General features: G+C 40.8%; 1 protein-coding gene across 5 annotated transcripts; it reads left to right on the forward strand.

Annotated features, from left to right (window-relative positions):
- Nucleotides 1–784: 784 nt before the first annotated feature.
- Nucleotides 785–21389, forward strand: rxrba (retinoid x receptor, beta a). 5 transcript variants are annotated; one of them, XM_030120313.1, is made up of 13 exons: nt 785–839; nt 1786–1934; nt 3401–3636; nt 4123–4276; nt 4431–4610; nt 6684–6704; nt 8487–8647; nt 8816–8945; nt 10030–10162; nt 12261–12296; nt 14237–14328; nt 14419–14524; nt 15297–21389. In XM_030120313.1, the coding sequence occupies exons 2-13, from the start codon at nt 1919–1921 to the stop codon at nt 15442–15444; spliced, it is 1413 nt and encodes a 470-aa protein (XP_029976173.1). In that variant the 5' UTR covers nt 785–839; nt 1786–1918; the 3' UTR covers nt 15445–21389. The 5 variants fall into 5 exon arrangements, with proteins under 5 accessions (XP_029976173.1, XP_029976172.1, XP_029976175.1 ...); XM_030120312.1 differs by lacking the exon at nt 785–839 and adding an exon at nt 926–995; XM_030120315.1 differs by lacking the exons at nt 785–839; nt 12261–12296 and adding an exon at nt 926–995.
- The last annotated feature ends 2948 nt before the right edge of the window (nt 21390–24337 follow it).

Here is a 24337-nt window from a genome sequence, read left to right on the forward strand (position 1 = left end):
ATGGCTGGACATCAATGATAATGAAAACTGACCTCAAGGGCCACACAACTGCCTTAAACTGTGTAGTGAGGCATACATAATTTGTACAAATATTTGAGAGTTCAATATTATTATAAGTGTAATATTAAAATTGTATTGGCCAAGACAAGAGATTGTTTAATGTCAAGCAATTTACCTATAGTAAAAGTCGAATAAACTTCATGAACTACACGTTTCAAGCTGTATGAGCTTATTGTCCATAAGTGTGCATGTGAGTGTGTGTGTTTGCCTTGCGATGGATGGTGACCTGTCCATGGTGTATCCTGCTGTCTCCTATTCTCTGGGACTGGCTCCTGCACCTCGATCATGGCCCTGCACAGGATTCAGTGGTATAGAAGACGATTAGGTGGACAAATGGATGAATGGATTTTCAGTATGATCAAAAGACACATAAAGTATGAAACTATCAATCAAAAAATATGGAATTTTTTTTATAAATTATCCCAAACAGCTTGAAATCACAGTAATTTACGTTTATCCAAATTCAAAAAAAAAAAAAAAAAAAAAAAAAAACTAAGCCAGCTCATGTTTGTACTGTTGAAAGTGTCCCTGATGCAGGACATTTCGCCCTGCTGTGTTCTCCAGATCAGCAGGCCCACTGGCGCTCCAGTGTCCGCCAATAACCTTTTCCCACCGAGCGACATCCTGAGCTGAACTTGTCTTGACCTCCTGACCTCCTGCACTGGATGTGTGTCTGGCACTGTGCGACATGTGAGGCACGACATGACCACAGAGCCCTCCCGCTGCCTCCAGAAGCCGGCATGCAGCGCTCTGCGGTGACTCGTGGCCAACATTCAACTGTAGGAGAGCACTAAGCCAAATCCTCCACCATCATCATGTTTTCATCCTTGCAGGGGGAGGGAGGGTTGACTACGAGGCAAAGTGGGGGGAGAGACAGACACACGCGGGGCCTAGTCGCCACATCTTTTCATGCGAGGAAGCTGCACCGCTAAACCGTCAGTGAAGTGTTATTTATCTGCACAGAATGCGTGTTTGTCTCATGCGGGGAGTGTGCGGACGGCGGGATGGAGGACAGCCTGCGGTAGACGGGTCTCGCGCTCCTCCGGCTCTCCTCCGACGCACCTAGCATGCCAGCTAAGTTTAGGTGGCTACATGCAGCTAGCTTAAGCGCTTAGCATGTTTTGCCAGCGTTGCGCTCATTTCGCGTCGTTTTCACAAAGTCCGTCAACGGAAATGTGAGCTTTACACTAAGTTGCAGATTTATTTGCATTTTTCTAAGCAGCCTCTGCGCTTTGCGGCCGGCGTAGACGTTAGTTAGCCTGTCATGTTAGCTTAGGTGCTTGAGAGCTGTGTAGCGGAGGCTTGTTGCCATCTGTCGGGATTGCCCGTTAGTGCTTAACATTTATTATTGACTCCGTAACACAAAATCAACACAAGTCGTACTTATTTCTTGTGCGTCTGTGAAATGTTGGAAGTTTGATAATGTTGCGTCGACGCCTTGCCCTGTGTCAGGACACGACAGTAATCCTGGCATCAGCTGAGCAGCTGGCTGCCGTACAGTGTTGGAGCACAACGTTACATAAAAAGCCCCAAAAAATCATGAAATACACATACATCGTTTTCTTAGAATAGGCGGGTGCGTCTCGTCTGCATATTTATCTGCTCGGTGTTCGTTTTGTTCTGCATGTGATTAAATGCGCAATCGGTGGCACACCATTATTTTACAAGGTGCTCTCTCTCCCTCCCTCTCTCTCTCTCTCTCTCTCTCTCGTGCTGGAATTTCAGACCCATTTTTGGTTTCCCAAAACGGCTCCGGCCCGGGCCTCAGTCCGCGGTCTAGAGTTTAGCAGCGGGCTGTTGGAGACGGAAGCACATCGGCTTACAGCTGCCTGCCAGCCCCGGTGCCCAAACCACCATCATGGGAGACAGCAGAGGTGAGCCAAAAATCTGCCAGCGACGACTGAACAGAAAACACTAGAAACTAGTGCCAGGATGAGCTGCAGCTTCTTTCAACTCGTAAATTAGAATTAGCTAAATTATTGGGTGTGATTAATACTCAAGCCCCTTATCACTGGTAAATTAAAAACTGCTATGAATGGGATGAAGACATGTTGTTCTGTCAGATTCCTGTAAAGCAGAATTATTTTTTTTCATATGACTTCCATGGGTGCATTCTGAGATGGATCTCATATTAACTCAACCTCTTTATCTCTTGTCTAATAACCAGTTATGTTCATTTTTATCCCAACTCACCATCATGGATCATGAACAATATTTTAATGCCTGCTTTTATCAAAATTGTGCTCTGTGGAGGATAGATGCCTAAGATACAAATGTTTTCATCAGGCAAAGTAAGAGACAAAAAAAAAGCTTATCTCAATCAGGCTTAGGTGATGTTCTCTGAATATACTGACATATGTAGATCAGCATAATGCCTGTTTCTGTTATGAGAAATCACTTATTTTAGAAAATTTAGATTTCTTGATCACAATTAAAATAGATTCACAGTGATAGCAGCAATTAAGGGGAAGTTAATAAGTAAAAAGAATATACAAAGCTGGTCATCTCATGACCATAATGTGTCATGCATGTGTTCTCTATAGTGTAATTACTAGGTGGAGGTACAGCATGTCTGCTGTCTTTTCAGTTCAACGCTTGTTGAAGTAAAGATGAACAGAGCAAAAAATAAGTGTTGCTCTGAACATATGTGGCCTTAGTTGAATTAAAGACCAGCTGCATTGATGTTATTTTTAACACCTTTGTGTTTCTACATTTTGTCTGCAGTCATGATGTTGATATGCAGAGTTTTTTTTGTTTCTTTTGATAGCGTTTAACTTAAAATGTGTTAAAGTATCAACATTTTAAGCCTCTATTATCATATTTGTATTGGAATGGCAAACCATACCAGTGTTTTTGATATACTTTACTCTAAAGACAGTGCTTTATTAAAAAATAATGAAATGACATGAGAGTGAAATGCTTATCTGACTAATAATGTGGAACCGTTTTCCCCCCTCCCTTTTGAAAATTTGTGTGTGGTGTTTTGCGCTATTGCCTGCAGGAGATGATTTATGGGACCACGTCGTTGATGGTTTTGTTTCTGAGTAAAATACGGTAGATGAGATCAGCATTCTGTGGTGCGCTGCAGGCTTCAACCATCAAGATGAAAAATGGTTATTTATACCATTTGTATATACTGTCGTTTGTGCAGTTTTAAGCAGGAAAAAAAGAGCTCCACATGATCATTTCATTGTTAACACTCAGCTCTGTGTCCTCTATGCCACACAAATCTCGCACATAGCATCCCTTGTATAACTGTTATTTTTTTCTTCTCCACCACATTGTTGTCCTAAATAACATTAACAATTCTGAAACTCTCCTTGTGGCTGTTTACTGTCAGATTCTCGAAGCCCAGACAGCTCGTCTGTCTCCTCCCCGCCATCAGGCCAACGCTCGCCTCCCCTAGTTCCCTCGGCTGCAGCTTCCATGACCTCCCTCCCTCCCATCACCACCACGGGAGTCAACAGCCCCATCAGTAGCATCGGTTCCCCCTTTTCCGTTATCAGCTCTTCACTGGGATCACCCTGCCTACCTGGCACGCCATCGGTGGGCTACGGCCCGATAAGCAGCCCCCAGGTAAGATGTTGCAGATGGGTCCCACCTACTTTGTTTTCCAAATTTTAATACTTTAATTTACTGGTATTTAAAAGATTTGTTTTTGCTGCTTGTTACAAAACAATAATGAAATATAGTCGCGATCACATGGATAATTTTAATGCATTGTGTTTTGTAGTAATGTAGATTTATTAAGGTGGTTTGTGTTTTAAAAGGCTTTTTTTAAATAGTAATTGTTAGGACCCGTTTACATTAATTTAAAGACAGGTTAAACTCTCCATTCTCTTGTGTGTCTTTATATTCATTCAAACCAGTTTTTCAGATACTTTAACAGGTTAAGGTGCAGCTCAGACCAGGACTCCACTGTGACCTTATGTTTACCGAGTGCTGTCAGGAATGATCTTAGCTGTTCACTTTGAATTCTTATGGAAGTGGAGTAGAAACTATGAAGCAGACAAACGAATAGACTCCTGCCTTTGTCTTCAGCCCCCTTTGTCATTGTTTCAGATCAACTCCACGGTGTCCATGTCAGGGCTCCATGCAGTGAGTAGCTCAGACGATGTAAAACCTCCGTTGGGCCTAAAGCAGCTGTCAGCCCACAGCCCGGGACCGATGCTTTCCCAGAAACGCCTTTGTTCCATCTGCGGGGATAGATCCTCTGGTCAGTGTGACTTTCTGTGTGTTACGTTTGATGTATCAACTTTTAAGACGGGGCCCAGATGTACAGTAAACATTGCAAAATGAAACCAAAAAGTTACTTTTTGTATTTTTCCCCAACATTGTTTCTGCTTTCCTCTCATTTCTTCATCATGCAGGTAAGCACTATGGCGTCTACAGCTGTGAAGGCTGTAAAGGCTTCTTTAAGAGAACGGTGAGAAAAGACCTGACCTACACCTGTCGGGACAATAAAGACTGTATGGTGGATAAGAGACAGAGGAACCGCTGCCAGTACTGCCGCTATCAGAAGTGCCTGGCTATGGGCATGAAGAGAGAAGGTGAGCCAGCAGAAAGCGAATCCTGTCAGTTCTTTACTTCCCGACCCCTTGTGCGCTTAACTCCTCCAAATCCAGTCATATATCATGCCTTCACTGACATTTTTATGCTAAAAAGTAGCACATCCTTACACTGGTTGAACAGTTGACCTATAAATGTAATTATTTGGAGAAACATTTTTTACCACCATTGCTTCATTTCTACAACTACACTGACTGTTCTCCAGCTCCTCGACAGTCAGCATCTCATTGTTTCATTGCTAGTCATTGGATATCTGTCTTTTCAAATTCCTTTTCACATCCACTTTAGAAGTAGTGGCCTCATTTAACTGAAGCTTGCAGAACAGAAATTGGTCTTGTGCAGAACACAGCAGTGTTTTCAACAAATTGCTTGGACTGGTAGTACACCTGTCATCGTTTAACTTATGTGTTTTTACTCTTGTAATAATCTGAACAGTATCTATAGATTTCTCGTTGGCACAATAGTGGAACTCAGGGTCAGAAAAGCATCTGTCACTCTTCAGCCTCTTCAGTATGTGTATGTCTGCGTGCATGCAAACACACATACACACACGCTGCACTGGACTAGAGATTCAGCAGGCCTTTTCACACAATTACTGTCTACCGTATGAGGAAGGTGACGTCAGCTGTGCACTGTGCACTTTATACAAAAACTATTTCTGTCTAAGATAACAGACATATGTACAGTGTGTCACTATTTGAAGTAGTAGTGCATGCATGGGGTCTTCAGTTTTTCCGTAAAACTTTGCTTTTAAAGTTTCACTTTCAAAAACTGCAAGGCCCTGCTAATATCACCGATTTAAATTGAATTACTGTGATCCTATATCTGGATCTTCTCGTGGAACTTGCGTTAAAACACAAAGAGGGATATTCATGGCAGCCATGTTGTGTTTTCTGTGTAATTTAAAAAGTCTGTTAACCTTTCACACCACTGATTTCTTTTAAATATTATGCTTAATATGGTTTTTTTTTTGTCATTGTAAATTTTCATGTTCATCTAAGCTACAGTGAAGCCTCTATACATAATATTTCAGTGTCACTTTGAGCACAGTTAGAAAGAAATGGGAATGCACATTAGATGTCATCATTTCCCTCTTTCTGCCGAAGAGACTGCTTCTGAAAAAAGCTGTGCTTTGAACCACCTGTCCTTCTGAAGCAGTAGTGTTGACTATATAAATATCTTTCATAAATGACTGGCATATGGCCTTATTCTAATGATGTACCTCTGATAAAACTATCAGGATTTTAAGACTCCCTTATACTTGATTTAAAGGTGCATTAAGGAGTTTGCACGTTTTATGTGAAACAACGGTCCCTGCAGGCCTTAGGCATAACTTCAGCTTGGCAAAATGCCTGTGGCTTGCGTCCATGTACGTTGCACGGAAAAGGGGAACTCCTTCCTCGCTCTTTTAGTAGCGCTCCAGTAAAATGTAAGTTTCTTTTGCCTGGTGGGGTCTGTGCTGGAGTTGTGGTAGTGCTAGAAGCCGGTCTTTTCTTACTTTCTGGAAGATCCACCCTCAATACTGCTCAGTTGTTGCTCGCTAAGCATCTGGCGGAGTAATGGCGGACAAAACGAAAGCTAAGGATAACAGGCCAGCGGGAGCGCACATTACGTCATATCCTCTCAAATTCTCCCCAAGAAATACAATTTGCCGGACCGGCACTGCAACTTTCAATTGACAATTTAGCGCTGTTAGCGGTACTTACAATGAATATATCAGTGCACATTCTCCACTTCGTTGAATATTTGTTACATATTTATGGTGGAAAATTAGTATTTTTGAAGTTGAAAAACTCCTTAATGCACCTTTAAATGTCTTATCTAGTCCTGCTTGCTTGTTAGATTTTAAATAAGCTGTGACCATTCCTTCTTCAAAAAATTGTGGTCTGAATTAAGAAAACGTCTAATGTGTAGATCAGAGGACAGAAAGAATGAGTCAGGAGTGGTAGAGAGGGAGATGGGGGTGGGTGAGCCTTGTAAACACTAACCCCTTTCCCCCTCTCTTCCTCTTTTGTTTCCTCTCGTTCTCTCTCTCCCCCTCCCTCCTTCTGTAGTGGCCAAGATGAACGACAGATGTAAGGAGAAGAGGGAAGGAGGGGTGTGTGTCTGTATGAGTGAGCAAGAGGCAGAGAGATATTACATTGCCTATCAATTAGATGCAGCTAGTTAGAAATATTTTTCCATTTGCTCTTGCCAGTGCTCAGAGGTGGACCAGATCCGGTCTTAAATTACTTCCCCGTGTGTTCTTACCCTAAAAGGAAAGATCGCTGACGAGGCACACTTCTTTTAATCATCACCTCACTTTATTTAAAAGTTACTTATTGTTAACTGCCATCTGTAGAGCTGGTACAGTCACAGTTGTTCCTTTTCAACCAGAGAGGAGTTTCATTCAGTCATCGATTTAGCTGAGGATACTTGAGGCTTGTCGTAGACGAATGTAAATTTCACATGGCAGTTTCCCATTACAGTCCCACCTTCATAAATTTATGGCCACTGGAACAACAGGCAGATTGTTGGTCTGAATAGAAACATTTCTTGCTTTGCTTGCCTGGTGTTGAGGGCTCATTCTACTATTTTAAAGGAAGGACTCGTAACCCGTCTGGTTTGCTCCCGACCTTTCACCCAGTGTAGACTGGGAGTCATTCCCCACAGCAGTAGTCTAGGTGTAGAAGATGGAATTCAAAGGACCCGAGGTCCTAGTCATCAAGTTAGTTATGAAATATGTTCTGGAAAGAGGCCCAGATTCATTGTTGAGCTATTTCAGATTAAAAAACAAACACACACACACAAAACAAAACAGGATACAAACCTTTCTGGAATACAGTTTTTGATGAAAATGCTGTTACTCAATAATCTTTCACGCTCTTTTGCGAATCAGTGATTAGTTTAAGGCCCTCATATCCTGTATGTGAATGAGGTGTCTTCAAGATTAGATTCTTAAAAAAAAAAAAAAAAAGATATCACCACACAACTCTTGAGAAGTTAGATAATTCTGTTTTGTTTCAGACTTCATGGGTTTTTTGCAGGTCACTGACTGATGTTTAAATGACGATGGACTTTAGTCTGTGGAACCGGCCTAAATATGTTTGACTGCAAGTGATCTGTAACATAATGTCAGTTTGGTGAATTGTTTTCCCAGACCTAAAAAAAAAAAGTCCCAAATCAAAAATTACATTTTTAATATGGTGGAAGTCGCACACTTTGTTTGCATTTTTTTTTCTTTTTAAATTTTAGGTGGTTTCTTCTACAGTAACCTGATGTCTTTAATTTTATTAAAAGGGAAAACTTGTTACTACACATTATCTTCTGACAAAAATGTGTGACAGTTCAGAAAGTCAGATTACTGGTGTGTTCATTCATTGAAATTTATTTTTGGAATTGTCTTGTGACTTCAGTCTGTTTCTGCACTTGAGGACATAGTGTGAGGTATTATTTAGAAATGAATGAATCATTTCAAAGACATTATGAGGTACTTTTGTAGTCATGAATTCTACATGTCCTCTCTCCCACTGTTTATCTTTGCTTTTTTTTTAACATTAATATCGTTCCACTCTCATCTTCCTCTCTCCTTTTCCTGCCACTCTTGTTTTCGCTGTCCATGTATTCCTGAACTGTTTCTGCCGTTCTCACTTCATCCATTCATCTGTTTACACATTTGACTCTGTTCATATTTCTGCCCTCTGCTATCGACTCATGTCTTTCTTTGCTTTCGTTGCATTTCTTTTAAATTTTCTTCCTGTTACCCATCTTAAACATCCACATTTTTCTTTTATTTCTACTCTGTCTTCCTTCCTTTCTTGTCCTTTCTTGTTCCCTCCTGTCTTCCTCTCCTCCCACCCTTACCCTCCACCGTGCAGCTGTTCAAGAGGAGCGGCAGCGAAATAAAGACCGAGATGGCGAGGTTGAGTCGACCAGCGCAGTAAACGAGGAGATGCCAGTGGAGAAGATTTTAGAAGCGGAGATGGCCGTGGAGCAGAAGACTGAGCTCCATGCTGATGGCAGTTCAGGTGGTAGTTCGGTGAGTGTCTACAAACAAATCATGAGGTTGCATGTTTGTGTGTCTTCTTTGTTTTTAGGTTTCCGTTCATATTCAAACCTGATGCTTGTTAACAGATTTTTGCCTGTGCAGCCATCATGGCACTGTCATGAAATCCTACCTATAATAGCGTCAATGTCCTTGTTTCAGCCCAACGATCCTGTCACGAACATCTGCCAGGCAGCTGACAAGCAGCTCTTCACTCTGGTGGAGTGGGCCAAGAGGATCCCACACTTCTCTGAGCTGCCCCTCGATGATCAGGTCATCTTGTTACGTGCAGGTAAATCCATGTATGGGAAAGAAGATTTGAAGTCTTTAAATATTTGCTTATTTTAGCAAATACCAATTTTACAAGCAGTTTAATGCTGATCTTAGATATAACCGAAAATCTTTTATTGATATCATCACGGGCTGTGAAAGATCAGAGCTTTCACGATAAATTCAAATTTCTGATTTATTTATTTCAAATGACCCTTTAAAGGTAAAAAAAATAAATAAATACTCCACCCTTATCCATTCAGACGACATAATACATCGCAATCCTGTCATCATTATAATATATCCATCTCAGACACAGCCCTGCTGCCCTATTTTCCCAAACTCTGTAAAGACAAAGTTCCCAGAGAGAGCTGAGTGAATGTTGTAATGATGAAAGTAACAGAAACAAGTGAGGAAAAACAAATCACGGATCACCCTTTATCCAGACCAAATACAGCTTCATCAAGTGAGATGAGAGCTCTCAGGGTACCCCGGTTGTTCTACAAGTCTCAGGTAGACGATGGTTTTGTTGATACCTGCAGCTCCAACACTCTGGAGTTCATCAAATCACATTCATGACACTGAGGCAAACTGGAAGTTCCCATATGAAAGACGCAGTGAGTCTGGTCGTTTTAGAGCCGACACATTTTGCGTTGGCAGCGGCGTATTGCACTTTCATGATTTCAACATCTTGTCATCCCTTGTGGCAACAATCCATCTGAAACATGGAAGGCAGCAACTGCATATGTGCATGTGATGGAATAAATTGGAGCCCAGTCTGCTGTTATTTCGTTGTAAGATCAAGATCAATATTGTTTGGAAGACCGAATCCCAAAGCTGAAAGTCATTATCGTAATACTTGGTAACTAATCGCAAGTCATGTTGTAATTACAGTAGTCAACAACTCAACTGGATATTTACCTAATGTCACACAGCCCTTTCTCTTCGTTTCAACGACTGCGTCAAAGTATTGAATTTACATTTAGAATAGTTGCAATCCAACTAATAACAGTTGCTAGTATCAGATCTTTAATTAACCAGGGAATTATGCAGTTTGATTGTGCAAACACTGTGATCTCCTGAATCTAATGTTCATATTTCAACAGGCTGGAATGAGCTCCTGATTGCTTCGTTCTCCCATCGTTCCATCTCAGTGAAGGATGGGATCCTGCTGGCCACGGGTCTGCATGTCCACAGGAACAGTGCCCACAGTGCAGGCGTGGGAGCCATCTTTGACAGGTAATACTCATCCACACGCGAGCTGCTCTGGCTCACATACAACTCTGAAGACTTTTTATGGGTCAGAAAGGATTTGAAAGTCATTATGGAAGGGTTCAACATAATATTTTAACATTTGTTTTTCCACTTCAGAATTCCATGTAATTCCATTTGACACGATTAGGATCATCTACTATTAATCCAACTGAAAACTAGTACTGCAAAACCACATACATTCAGTTATGATGACTTTATCAAGTATGTAGGATGATGCTTTTTGGGTTTTTTTTGTTTTTTAATTTACTTCCACACTCACTGTGTTTCAAAATATAAACACACTTAATCAGGCTGATTGACTTGGTTGATAATTGAGTATTCGGTGTACTTCTGCTCTTCGGTTGGCTGCAGCTGCTGTGTTTTGCATTGGCTGAGAGACTTTGCTTCTTAATTGCTGCCTGTAGGACGACGGCGCATGAATGGGAGACTGGGGATGAATGCTTATCCGCAGGGCATGTGCACCAACACAACACTAGTCAGTGGCAAAGCAACCAAACTGTCTTTCATAATGGCTGACAGTCAGGAAAATATAGGAATCTTCCTTTACAAGTGTTAATGTGAAGTTTAACATCGCATTATTTTGCAGAGATGTAAAGACCATGGAGCATGTGTAGATTTATTCTTAAGCTCATGAAATATTTACTTTTTTTGAGTAGATTTAGTCAAGTGCCCAAGACTTGAAAAAACATCTGTAATTTTGTAAGCAGAAGGCAGATCATAATAATGATGATCATAATATAATCTAATGATGTATGATATAATTATAATTATAATAATGACAGTGTTATTGTCAGATTCACCATCTGTATTGAATAAAAACTTGGTTAGCTGTAGATCTCAAAATATGTCTTGCATTTTCGTGGAAAAATGAGCATGATTTGTGTCATGGTCTCACATTCTTTTTTTCAGACATTTAGAAATATAAACTTTGTGTTACTCGCTGTAATAATGCTGGCATATTCAAAGGAACATTTCTGATTGGTAAAGGGAGGAACTTATGCTCATGTGCTCATCACACAAACAAATCACCTGCTCTGATTTAAAAAGAAATACTGCCAATCAATGTCAAATGCCAAATTGAATCACAAGGTGTTAATTCAATGTTAATTGCACAGTAATCACATGGTTTAAAGGGTTGAGTTTGCTTCCTAGTCAGGGTTGAAGCGGGGCAACTGGGCTCAGTGATTTTTTCCTCTCGATAAATTTCACAGCACTGCTCTCTTTTAGCAGAAAGCTTCCACTTCAGCTTGGCATCAGCGTCTGTTTGAAGCTACCCAGCCACATTTTGTCAGGAGGGGGTGGGGTTTAAATAATATAACGCAGCATTAGCATCTCTTTGTAGCATCGTACCCGAAGTAGCGCTTTCTCTGGTAGGCATTGAAGTGCAAAACACAACCTGGAATCAGCTTCAGAAAGCTAACCTCATCCTTTTGTTTCCACACTTTCCTCCTCGTCATGAATAACAGCACACGTTATTTAATTGGGCACCCTTGTTTCCTGACTGTTTGTGTTCTCCTGACTGCTTTTCCATTATTGTCGGGGTGTTTTATGTGTTGTTTGTTTGTGTTTGATTGTTGTACTTTGCACTTCAAGCCTCTGTTTTTTACTCGATAGCTACAGTTGTGTAAATTATACTTGTTGATTTAATTTGTGTGCTGTAATGTTTAAATGTTTTGAGAGATTTTTCACCTATGAACAGATTCTTAGTCATAGTTTGTCATATGATTTCCTTTTCCCTTTATTTTAATTCATTTTAATATAATGGTACCTTTTGTAAGATTACAGTTATAAAAGCAGACTAAGTGAGCCATTATATGGCACTTATAAAGATCCTCGCTAAACCAAACGGTTTATGATGAATTTTGATGGGTGCTGTTTAACACCAGCTTCCAGATACAGGACTAATTTGTCATACTGCATATTTTTATCCCCTAAAATCACATGTAAACATGGACTAACAATACATCAGAAGGGCTCAAAAAAAAAAAAAAACTCAGCACAATGTAATGACAGTTGAACTGTGTAATAACATTGTAATAACACATTGTGATTGAATACGCAGGGCGCACAATGCTGAGGTTGGGGCCATATTTGACAGGTAATCACGCCACTACACAAACACTGTTCTTGAACCCCTCCTCTCTGAGCAAAAACAAAGGGAAAGAAAAAGAATCTCACAGGTTGATGAAGGTCGACTTTTCTCCAGGTTTACGAACACCAGCCGGGTTCTCGCTTCAGAGCGCAGATTTCAGCAGCGTCCATTGAGAAGTGTTTGATCAAATGAGTCCGTGGCCTGCATTCACATTATACTTCTGGCTTTGAATTCTTATAAAAGCCTGGAGAGTCTTATTTCCCCCATGACTATGAGCATTAAGTGCTGACTGCCGTGGTCAAGCCTGTATTCCCAAGGACTGAATGGTACCATGTGGTTACATGAAGAAATGTATGACTTTGGCCGAATTAGCTTTCAGATTTTTCTTTGAGGCATTTTGAAGGTGTTTTTGTCCCTCATCATCAATAAACTCTCAGTGATGAAAATTGACCCTTCATCGAAACGCAGTTTACAAAAGATTGCTGTCCCTTTGTCCCTCTAAATATAAATGAAGAATTCATCCTTGGCGCTCATGTGTTAAAAAATAAAAAAAACACTGATATGGTCATACAGTGTTTTGTAGATTTAGGCCTTGCCTGTCGAAGTCCATCATGATGAACAGATGGTCATTTCTGTTGATGATGATGGAGTATTAGTGAAACAGTCCATAATGGTCATCACTTCTCTGCCTGTGCTTTTTTTCCCCTCTTTCACTCATATTCTTGGACGCAGATATTTAATGGATTAAAATAAACCTCTCTGTGTCTCATGACGACCCGTTTCAGACAACATAATGGCATAGTGTTTAAAAATGTAGTGGAACTGTTGGTAGAAGCAAATCTTTATTCTGGTATTAATTCCAGTTTGACTGCCTTGCTAGCTGTAAAAAGGGCTCTCGATTTTATTATTTCAAATCAATGCAGTTTTTTGTTTACGTGCCCAGTCAATTTGTAGGCATTGTGCATGCTCTGTTTGATGAAACGTGATCACATTCTGTCAGATGATATTAGAGTGTGGAGAAACACTCATCTGCTGCCAGGAATGACTTTGAAAGGCCACGTGCAGACATTCACGAAACTCCCAGCTTGGATAAAAGCCAAAGGAAGAGAAACCTTCAATATTAAACTGTTACACTTTGCTGCAAAAACATGATTTCCATCCTCACAAAGAGCAATCACAAGATCACAAGATTGGCTTGAGAAGTTCTCATCCTTTGTTCTTGACCGTTTTAATTTATACACTTAAATAAAATGTTGATGTAACTTATCACCAAATATGAAATGGATTTTCGTCCTGGAATCATGTTAATAGGTGTCAATAAGAACACATTTTGTGGCTTTATACATTTCGAATTGCCAAACATTTGTTTAAATATTGTGTCGTAATGATTAAATGTTATTTAACTTAACTGTTACTTAATTTAACTGCTTTGTGCTCATATCTAAAACCATCACAACAAAGAAGGTATCATAATGTAAAATCCTCAAAGCAAAATACCAAATGAACATTTTCCTCTCCAGCCATTGTAAACTTCAGCATTTTGTGTGCATTTCATGACTTTTACCTGAGGATCGGAGATTAAGATACATAAATGAGAAGAATTTCACTTTGAGAAGGTAAAAAGCTGAACCAGCCACAGCCAGACACAGCAGTTTGACAACCTGGTTCATAGGAATTTTTTTTTGTTAGTTTGTGTTTGCTTCTTCTTTAGAACTATTCTTTCTGCTGCATCACAGGTAAATGTTTTCATTTGGGTCACAAAGTTGTTGTCAAGTAACCGTAATCAGAAATCTGCTCTTTCTCTGTCTCGTTCTTCTGAGCTTTTTTTTTTTTCTTTGGTATTATTTTAACTGGTTTCCCACTGTATCGCCGTCTCAACATTTCTCCTCCTCACAACGGCGTCTCCAGATGGGACTTCCTGCTGCATATCTCTCCTCTAATTTCAGGGTTTTGACAGAGCTTGTAAGTAAGATGCGAGACATGCAGATGGACAAGACCGAGCTGGGCTGCCTGCGAGCAATCATCCTCTTTAATCCAGGTCTGCTCATTTATACCGTGTCAGGAAGACTGGAGGACGTGTTTTGGCAGTAACGGACATTGATTTTTGTTTCTTTTTATCCACTCAAAGATGCCAAGGGTCTGTCCAACCCCAGTGAGGTGGAGCTCCTTCGAGAGAGGGTTTATGCGTCACTCGAGTCGTACTGCAAACAGAAATACCCTGATCAACAGGGAAGGTAGGCTGCGACCAGTGAACCTTTCACATCAACAAGTCAGGTCCGTGGTTATGACTGATGATGCCGCCGCTCAGATAATCACAAAGTAACATTCAGCTCGGTCATTGTCCCACCATGATGCCACTTCTTTTTGAGGACAGTCCACCTTTCATGAGGAACAAAGGAAGTCTTGAAGGAAAGAATAAACAGTTGCTCATTTACACACGTTCCTATTTTGTTCTAAGCGTCGGTATGTAAAAAACTATCAATCAGTATATAAATCAAGAAGTAAAAATGTTTTCTGTGTGACATTCTGATTTAAGTGATTTCACATTATGTATATGCTGCATTTATTTTTAGTTTGGCATTTCACACAAATGCAGTGTAGGAAAAAACAAAAAAATTGGTATTTTTTTTACAGTAAAAGTAGCATTTAGCACATGGCCTCCTTTTACCCATCACTTCATTTTACTCCTGGAGCCAGTGACTACAGACTGATGTGGAAACTAAAGCTTTTGAGTTACAATATGGACACAAGGGTGTTCATTTTATGGATTTATTTTCTTAAAATGAATGAAATCCATTTAAAAATTCTGCAAAAATACAAAACTGTTGATAATAGAAAACCACTAAAAATAGTAATGAAGTATTTTAGATTAATTTTGCACATCATGCACTTGTAATTTAAGTAATAATGAATTTGTGCTTTGTCTGAATGAATTATTTGAGTTCTCAGAACCCACAGATGATGGCCGAGTCCACTAACTTCCTCACCGTCTCCTCTCCTATCCAGGTTTGCAAAGCTCCTCCTCCGGCTGCCAGCGCTGCGCTCCATTGGTCTGAAGTGTCTGGAGCACCTTTTCTTCTTTAAACTGATTGGTGACACGCCCATTGACACCTTCCTGATGGAGATGCTCGAGGCGCCTCACCAGCTCACCTAGAAGATCCAGTCTCGATCCGGTCAGGATCCGATGCACACCAGGATTACTAACACAGCTCCCACTGTGTTGGATCGCTGGCTCTTCTTGTTCGGGCTCATTTAACTGCAGCACCTGCTGGTTTTTACACACCAGCTTTTTCACACAAAAAAAATACACACAGATTTGCTGTCACATATCTCACACACACACGCACACACACACACACACAGATTCTTGAAACATACATGGATTGATCGTCAGTATAACTAACACACAGATAGTATGGCTTGAACTGAACAGTATGCTAACTGTAATTGAAACCACATCCATACACAAGCATTTACAAGCTATTTTCCCACAGTCAGTTTTTCACTATAGGGAATATTTCTCCCGGAGTGTGTCCCTTCTTTCTCACACAGTTTCAGTAAATGTCTTAATTAGATTTGGCCGTCAGTTTTCACATCTTCATCGCGCAGTGGGTTATTGCTTCTGTGTAACTGATGTACCGACCCTGTTCTCACCTGGGTTCCCTCCAGTTACTGCTAGCTACACCTCTATATGTTATCTGTCACTAGCCAGTTCAATGTTCATGTATGGTTTTAGCTTCGAATCATAGCATTTCAATCAACTGTCTAAAATCGGTCCTTTCTTAATGTCAGGAAGTGTCTTTCACCAGACAGGCAAACGCGCCCTCCCAGTGAGTTCATCCAATCTCATTAACGTTGAAATATTTTATGCTTTTCGAATATTCATGCTGAAACTTGTTTGAGTTTCTATTTTGAAGTACTGTACTCATGAAATGAGAGCTTTTTTCCAAGGCATTGAAATCCAGGAAAAGAGGGTTGGGAGCACTTTGTGTTGAACAGATAGACGGAGTCCCTCCCACCCTGATGCGCACAGCGGGCTTTGTAAGACAAGAAGAATGACTTGAATTTTTTTGTTTGTTTGTTTTTGGTTATTTTGTCCTTCTCTCTACTTTGGCAGATGGTTGGTATTTGAAACAGCTTGAGGCTCACAGAAAGTACAGCTTCAGGCAAGAAAAAAGTATTTGTTTGACTTTTATCTTGCTCTCCCCCAAAATCCTCCCTCGGCTGGTGGTCATTTATGCACTTTTGTGAGTTGTTAACTGTGTAAATGTTCCTGTTTCCTAGAAATGACCATCTGCCCTCAAACACCTAAGATGAACTTGACGGTACTAAGTGTAGGGTTTTTTCCATTATTATCAGAACAGGTGATGATTTGTTATTGAGGTTGCAAAAAAAAAGACGTTGACATCTTGAACAGATAGAAATTTAACCCTGTGGTTCTGGCTGCCAACAGTATATTGAGATCACAGGTGAATATCTTTTATTCTATATTGGTTGTTTTATTATTCCAAAAATCATCTTTATTTTACCAATTAACTATTGGCATTGACAGAAAACACTTTTTTCTGCACTCTCTGGAGCATCTTATGATTGAATATTTTTGAGTATGAGTGGTAAGGTATTGTTCAGAAAGGCTGAGTAAATAAGTGCAACACTTATTTCGTCCACCCAGGTCTGAGCTGTGTCTTTGTACAGTGTATTTGAGTAGATAAAATGGCTTTGCTTTGTTGCACTTATGTCTTGTAAAACAAGAAGCAAGAAACCTATATTTTTGTGCAACACAAAAAGGGGTGAACAGTATAAAAGCCAGCGGAAATTATTAGATTGTGGCAACATTTCACATCGTGGTCGATCCGTATGAAATTCATTGTTTTTGCAATAATTGCAGCTCATGCATTGCTGGTGGTAAAAGAGGAGTAATGCACCAATGTTAAATGCAACCTTGTGTGTTGTTATACAGTATTTGAAAAGGAAATACAAAAAAAAAAAAAAGATGCCAAATAATGGAAATCCTACACCTACTACCTGCAGCTTTGAAGACTTAATTCAGTGTGTCTTGGCTCAGTGCTTGCGACTTTTGTACAGTAGATGTAAATATTACAAAAAAATAAAAATAAAAACATACATGGGAGTCATGTATTAGTAATTCCAGTTCACATGTGAGTAAGTAAAAATACGTGACTCCGACAAACAAAAGCTATCGTTTTCTTGCCGTTCGACCCACATTGGACTTGCCTTCCATGTACTGACATTGCCACGAAACTGTCTTTGAGCCCAGGGCCAAACCACACCTCGCTGCTGCTTTTGCACCAACATCTGCCATTATGTTCCAGTTGTTCTCGGTAATTCGCTGGATTTTGTTGACAATGGCACTTGACATTTACTGTGATTGAAATTTGTGAGCGTCTGAATCTGAGCATTGCAGTGAAAAGTCAAATGCAGCTACCACATGATCAGAAGATTTAACACAAGCTATGAATTAAATAGTCTACACTCGCTCAAAGTTGAGCAATACTGGGGTACACGTAAAGATTTACTACCATTTTTGTTGGTAAAATCATTTAAAAGTGTGTTGACATTCTCAGATTTATTCAGCCTTCTTCTTAGTCGGCACATTTACTGAAATCAAACTCATTTTTCAGTATCATTCTACAGGGAAGAGGCACAGCTGTCCTCAACCAGGTGCTAATTAACTAATACGGTCTTGTAGATGAAGACTTGCACATTTACATCAATGCAAACTCAGTATGCAAGTACACAGACAAATCAGTTATTTTCCATTCTAACCTAATCCCCCCTGATTTGTTTTTGTGTTTTTTTTTTTGTTTTGTTTTTTTTGTAACCCTCTTATGTTGAGACTCCAACCTCTGGAAAATCAAAACCAATACCAGCTAAGTACGTTTTGGCTGTGACTAAATAGATTTTGTTCTCTACTAGACACAGTTGTTTTTCTTTTTTTTTCTTTTTTTTTTCTTTTTTTTTGTTTCTGTTTTTTAAAGAAAGCAATGTTGCTGGTGGAAGCATTGAACGTGCTGCTGAAGTTTAGGGTCTGCCAGCTACTTTAACTAGAATGAGCAATGAGCTTCCTGCCCTCCAGAAAGTCCAAATATTTCTTCTCAGAGAGGATCTTTGGCCTCCCCCCCCATGTGATGTGGACTACGAGGCTGGCCGTTGACCTGTAAGACAGGTGTTACTGTTTTAACGTGAGTGAGTTGGTCTAACCTTAAAGCGTGGTGTTCTCCCTCAGCGCGTCTGTGCGGTGAATTCAGCGAAGTGCTCTCCAGATGTCCATTAATTTCCTTCGTGCAGAGAAGAGTTGGCACCGCTGCCGACTGACTTTGGCTGTTGGTATAGAGACACATGACGGCGTGGCCAGAGGTTTTGTAGTGTATGTTCTGTCGTAGTGCAGTTTTAATGTTTTATTATCGGTTTGAGTCCGTTTGTATGAGCCAATACATTTTTGAGACTTGCGTGAGAATGGTTCTTTCAGCCGCTGGGATTTGAGATCTGTGATCTTGACTAGAGTTTGGCGATCCTAGGAGAATCTGAGCTGTGGAATGATGTCTGGAAGTAAAACACATCAGCTTTTTTCCCTGCTGACTTTAAGAGGCGTGCATGTGTGGATACTCTTCTGGTGGGTTAACATCTCTGACTTTCTCTGCAGGATTTTACTTTTCGGAGCTTCCCCTGTTGAATGTTCGAGCCTGCTGCTACTGCACCGTGTTTCTAGCTTGGGATGGGAATGATTAGGCCTTGGGTTAAATGCTGCGGGGTCCACTTGTTGACATCAAATAGTCACACACAGCGGCCTGAGTCGATACCAATGTTTGGTGGTGATTTTTTTTCAAAGTCAAAATATGCAACTTGTATAGTCCTATTGTGGTAACATGGTTAAACAGTTGTCATGCAATATATGCATTGTATTTTCTGACATTTGTAAAAAAAAAGAAAAAAAAAACTATATATATATATATAATAGCATAGTCTGTTACATAAGTTAACGTTAATTGGCTGTGAATTCATTTCCAATTCCCATCCCTTCATTTAGTAGCGACGTATTTAAGTCGTCTTGACATTTTGCTATGCCATTTTTACATTTCTTTACATTTTGCTATCAGTGTAGCATCAAGATGAGAAGATAGTTTTTTTTTTTAAGCTATTCAGTCAGTGCAGGTCTGTGTTTTTTTTTCTTTTTTTTCTTTTTTTGCCTCCTCAAGCTTTGCAATGACTGGTGGTTGGGCGTTTCCTCTTTTCTAGAGAGTTTGCTATAGGGTGTATGTGGTGGCGCGGGTGTTTTTATGCACATGTGTACAGAGTCTGTCTGCAGCTACGCCCCTTGACTGGCAGATTCTGTCGCTTTGGCTGTGACTTGCTAAGCACTGTTGAATAAATTGGTCGAGTGAAATGAAAGGGTGCAGGAAAAGGAGCCAGGCCGGCTTCAGGCGATTGCCGAGCTTGTTGACCTGATGCTTTATCAACACACCCCAGACTCCTTCCTTCCTTCCTTTTACTTTACCCCGTCACCACTGCTTTACTCCAGACTTAATGTTTCTTATTCACTCGCCCACGCAGGCTGAAAATGACTGGGCTTTGCATTGAAGTGGACTCGTCAAATAGACCTACGATTCTTGGACTGTTCAAAGCGGATGTGAAGCTTTTCTTTCGACGGTGTTGGAGAGCTGTGGAGAGGGGATCCGGTGCCGTGTGTCCCTCTTTGCTTACTTGACTTGACTTGAGCGCTGCAGCGACCTGTGGTCAGCCATGGGAGGCCTCTGAATCGCACCGCCCACGTGTGTTTGTCGCTGCAACCGTGTGCACTCAAGGCAGACGCATGCTGTGACCTTTTTACCGTGTTGCAGTATTGTGGTCGCCAGTTGTTACGTTTTGAAAGACATTGGTTAAATGTTTGTTTTTTTGTTTTTGTTTTAATGATCACAGAAGACAGGGGAGGTAATGTATAGATCCAACAGCCAGGTGGCGTTGTTTGAGCCCCACCAGAGCCAAGGCCGAAGGTGTTATGATCAGTAAGGCGCACGGCGTCTTATGCAGCCTTGAAAACACCACCCTCACTGGTTTATTTATCACTGCCAAGCTGTTTGTGGCCATTTTTTAAACGCTGGGCCATTCAGTGTCATGTTATTTTGTGATGGTTGCGCAGCGCTGACTCTGGCCTGTGTAATGCGTCCCAAAGAGGGTCCGAATACGACTGGAATTAAAGCTGATGCGGAAAAGGGGAGCAGCGGTCGGTGGAGGGAAGCAGATCGGTGTGTGAATCCCTTTTGGTGTGTGAGCAATGCATCGGTGCTTTTTCTTTACAGAGTCTCTCAGTGGAAAACATCTGCTTTGGACTCCACAAGACAAGATAGTGCATTTATGAGTCGCGAGAGAGGGTAGATTAAATAGGGCCAGGTTTTTAGTCTCGGTCCTTCTCTTCTTCAGATGGACTTGGTTGTGTTTTTTTTTTTTTTTTTTTTTTTTTTATGACCGGGTGGAGCTGGTGAAGACAAAACAGTTCCCAGAGTCTGTTTTTGAACATGAGGGAGAAACCTCGTGTCCAGCTGCAGTGAGAGGCTGCCTCACGTTCACCAGTCCAGTCAGAGGAGGCGTCTGTGAGCAGGTTGGGTTCAGTGAATGAGGAGGTGGTTGTTGGCGTGAATCACGAAGGATTGGTCAGAGAGATCAGAAGGGCAGGAATTTCAGTCTGGAGATGATTGATGTGAAGAATAATAAAACCTGATTTTCCAGTAGATCTAGAATCTTCCTTAAGTGTTTATCTTTCACACAGTTTCTTTGCCTTTTTTCCCCATCTGCCCCTTCTCTGTCTATGGTATTCATTTTTTTGTTTATTACAAAGTATTAAACAAATTCAAGAGCTGTAAAGTCAGAATGGGATCTTTCATTCTTATTTTTGATTTGTTTTTCCCTCCCTCGCTTGTGTCTGTTCTCTGTCCTGTTTGTATTCTACTCCATTGTACATGTGGAGCTGATTGACTATTGTGTGCTTTGGGGATTGAAAATATGAATAATTTTTTCAGTCATTAATTCTGAATCTTGTTTCTGTTTGTTGTATCATGTCCAAGTAAAGGTTTTAATACTGTACCAGATGTGTTTTTCTTTTTTTTATAACCACACAAAAAAAAGCCTCGTGGTATTATTGTTAAGACCTGAAGCAACACTTCATTTTGAACCAGATGTCATGTAAATGTCTTGTTGTCATTGATTGTTTTACCATGACCAGTGAATTGAACTGGAAAATGTTTAGAAATGCACAGATACAAAGTTTGCCTCAGGTCTTAATTGGCTGAATGGGATATTGTTTCACTTGCACATTAAAAAATAACTTGAACATAATGACACATTTTAAGAAACCCCTCTGAAGGTCGAAGATTACCCAAGTCCCCTCATTTCCTTCAGGTTCCCACGTTAAGCACCGTCTGATTCCCGCTGAGATGGAAAGACTGGACTCCGTCTGTGCCCTGGAGAAATGATGGGCTCCTCAGTCCAGCAGGACCCCAGGGCCCCAGGTGACCACTGGCATTGCACTCCCACCTCTCATCCTCTAGAGGGAGCACTGACCTTTACTCCTGTCCAGCTGTGGTCTGCTGTTGCTCCGCCTCCTCTCTCTCCTCTCTAGATTACAGCTTCTTGGGGTTGAAACTGCAATATATTCCTTCCGTGCCCATGTGGCACAGCTGGGTCAATAGGAGGGTTGACGATATTATTCTCTATATGTTTCTCTCACACTGGTGGCTCTATCCACTCTGCTTCATATGTAAAAATAGCAATGTGGGACTGAGTTTGGATCATTGTTGCCGTGTAGTTAAAGCGTTTCTCTCTCTCCACATCTCTCCTCCTACATTTCTTAGTCTCCTCCCTGATGTCTGATCTTGTATCCAGGGTGGCTTTCCTGCTTACACACAAATAAGTTCTACTTTAATACTTGAATGAACTTATTGAAAGGTTCAATCAGTTGAATGCACCCATATTTTTAATCTGTGTTCAGTTCATGTCGTCCGGAATGTCTCTGAGTTCTACCTGCTGCCTTAATGCTTCTGCAGTGATTTATTGGCACTTAGCAGCAATTTGTGTATTGTGTTTTTACATCCAGTTTTGATATGAACCGGACTGAATAACACAGTACCAAATGGCCTCCTCCTCAGTTAATGTTCTCCCTCTTTGTGGTCCTCCACAGGCTTTTTTTGTGACTAAGTGTGTTTGCCTCATGAATTTATGAGTATTCCCTCTCTATGTCTTCAGTTACCAAACTGTTAATCATAGTCAGTCCCAACATAAAAAGTGAGACGGACAAATGCAATGAAAGTTCAGCATCACTTTCCCCGTTTGCAGATGTTGGAGCCAAGTGTGCCACTGTGGAAGGTGTCCCTCCTTCCTGCAGTGCCGCTGGTCGCCAGCAGAGGGCGCAGGCACAAAGAGCTCTCTGTTCGTGACCACAGAGTGCAGTACAGCCAAGACAGCACTGAAGAACCTGCTGCAGCCAGAGTGTAGTGTTCCCATTTAGATTCAGGTAAATACTTGACAGATTTATTCAGGCAAATGTTAGATGTTTGTTGTTGTATTCATTCAAGAGTTTTTCTTTCTGAATTGGCATGCTTGATAACATCTAAATTAAGGATTCCAGATCAATGCAATTTTAGCTAAGTCTTCTCTGAACGTCTGGCTGTCGATTTTTCCTTACAGTTGCATTAATCACAGTTTAGTCCCATTTTTAGTTGCAGGAATTCCTCTTTCTCTCCACCTCTCTCTTACTGAGTAAAAACAAGTTGTGTGTAACGTGCAATTTCTCTCCCACTCTCTCCCCTGCTCTCCTTCAGCTCAGATTCTTCATGTGCTTCCCTCCATCCTGTTTCTCACCCCTCTCCCTCTCCTCTCTGTGAATCTGAGCACTGCAGAAAGACACCTTTTATACCGGAGGTCAAATTCCTTCTAATTTCACTTTCGCTAATGTCAATTTTCACCACGTCAATGTTGTTGCTGTTTGCACCGAATAAGCAAGCTGTGTTTGAAGTCTTGTGTGGCTGAAACACCCCAAAGGTGAGACTCATGAACAAACCATCACACGTACAGAAACTCGGTCTTCCTCAGCTTCAGTGAGCTAAGAAGACCTGTGTACATTTAAAACGGTGCAAACTGCAATACAACATAAATATTTCATTCCATTCTGTCTCGTGAACTACTGACGTCATATTTTTTAAGCTATTTCTTTGTCCGTCATCTAGACTTTCATAATTGCAACCAAATATAGGTTTGAATATTCTTATTTTCCCTTTGTTTTGCTGTAATTTCAGAGACTTTTTAAATTTTACTGATTGATGGATTTGTATTTGCATTGTGAGGTAGTCAGATTCTTTAATCAAACATTGGGCCTGCCTATAATCCAGGCTCACAGTGTGTGTGGTTTATCAAAACTTGACAAAAAAGCAGTTTTCTCAAAAGCGTGTTCTGAAAATACAGGTTAAAGATAAATGATCTGAACCACCCACTGCCGAATGCTGACTGCACAGAATTAGAGACATTTTATTTACATGTATTCTAAATCAGAGGGATGACACTAAGTGGCACTTGGCGTCTTTTTTCTTTAAAGTTATATGTATTTTCGTTTTAGAAACTAGAAAACTGCAGCGTTCCACGTGAAGCTTCCAGACTGTCCGGATGCGACAAACCTTACAATGATTGAGAACAGCATTAAGCAAAGCCAAATGACTGGTCAGCCTCTGTCCCCATGTTCCTTTAGTTGTAATGATATGCTAGGCTTGTGTGTGCACGGGCCAAGTCTGAGCCAGGGTACACTTAAATGGTTGCGAGTGTCTCCTGAGCAGAGCTAAATCTGGACGAATCTGAGAGTTTGTTCCGACCAAAGTATGTAATTCTGCATCTGAGCGACAGTCGCTGTTGCTTTCTAATCAGGGCACCATGACAGATAAAAATATGTCAGATTGAGAGAATCATACGCAGAAATATTTCAGGAAGGCATCGTATCGGTGCCGCTTGCATATGCTCCTAAATGTGTTCTCTACGGAGCTTGAAAA

Source organism: Salarias fasciatus, chromosome 22 (genome assembly GCF_902148845.1).
Source record: "Salarias fasciatus chromosome 22, fSalaFa1.1, whole genome shotgun sequence".
Classification (NCBI taxonomy): domain Eukaryota; kingdom Metazoa; phylum Chordata; class Actinopteri; order Blenniiformes; family Blenniidae; genus Salarias; species Salarias fasciatus.

Bases quoted from the DNA above. Each gene is read 5' to 3' on its own strand.
- rxrba (XM_030120313.1), top strand. The intron at 10,163-12,260 runs GTAATACTCATC...TTGAATACGCAG, and splicing joins GTGGGAGCCATCTTTGACAG to GGCGCACAATGCTGAGGTTG. The intron at 12,297-14,236 runs GTAATCACGCCA...CTCTAATTTCAG, and splicing joins GTTGGGGCCATATTTGACAG to GGTTTTGACAGAGCTTGTAA.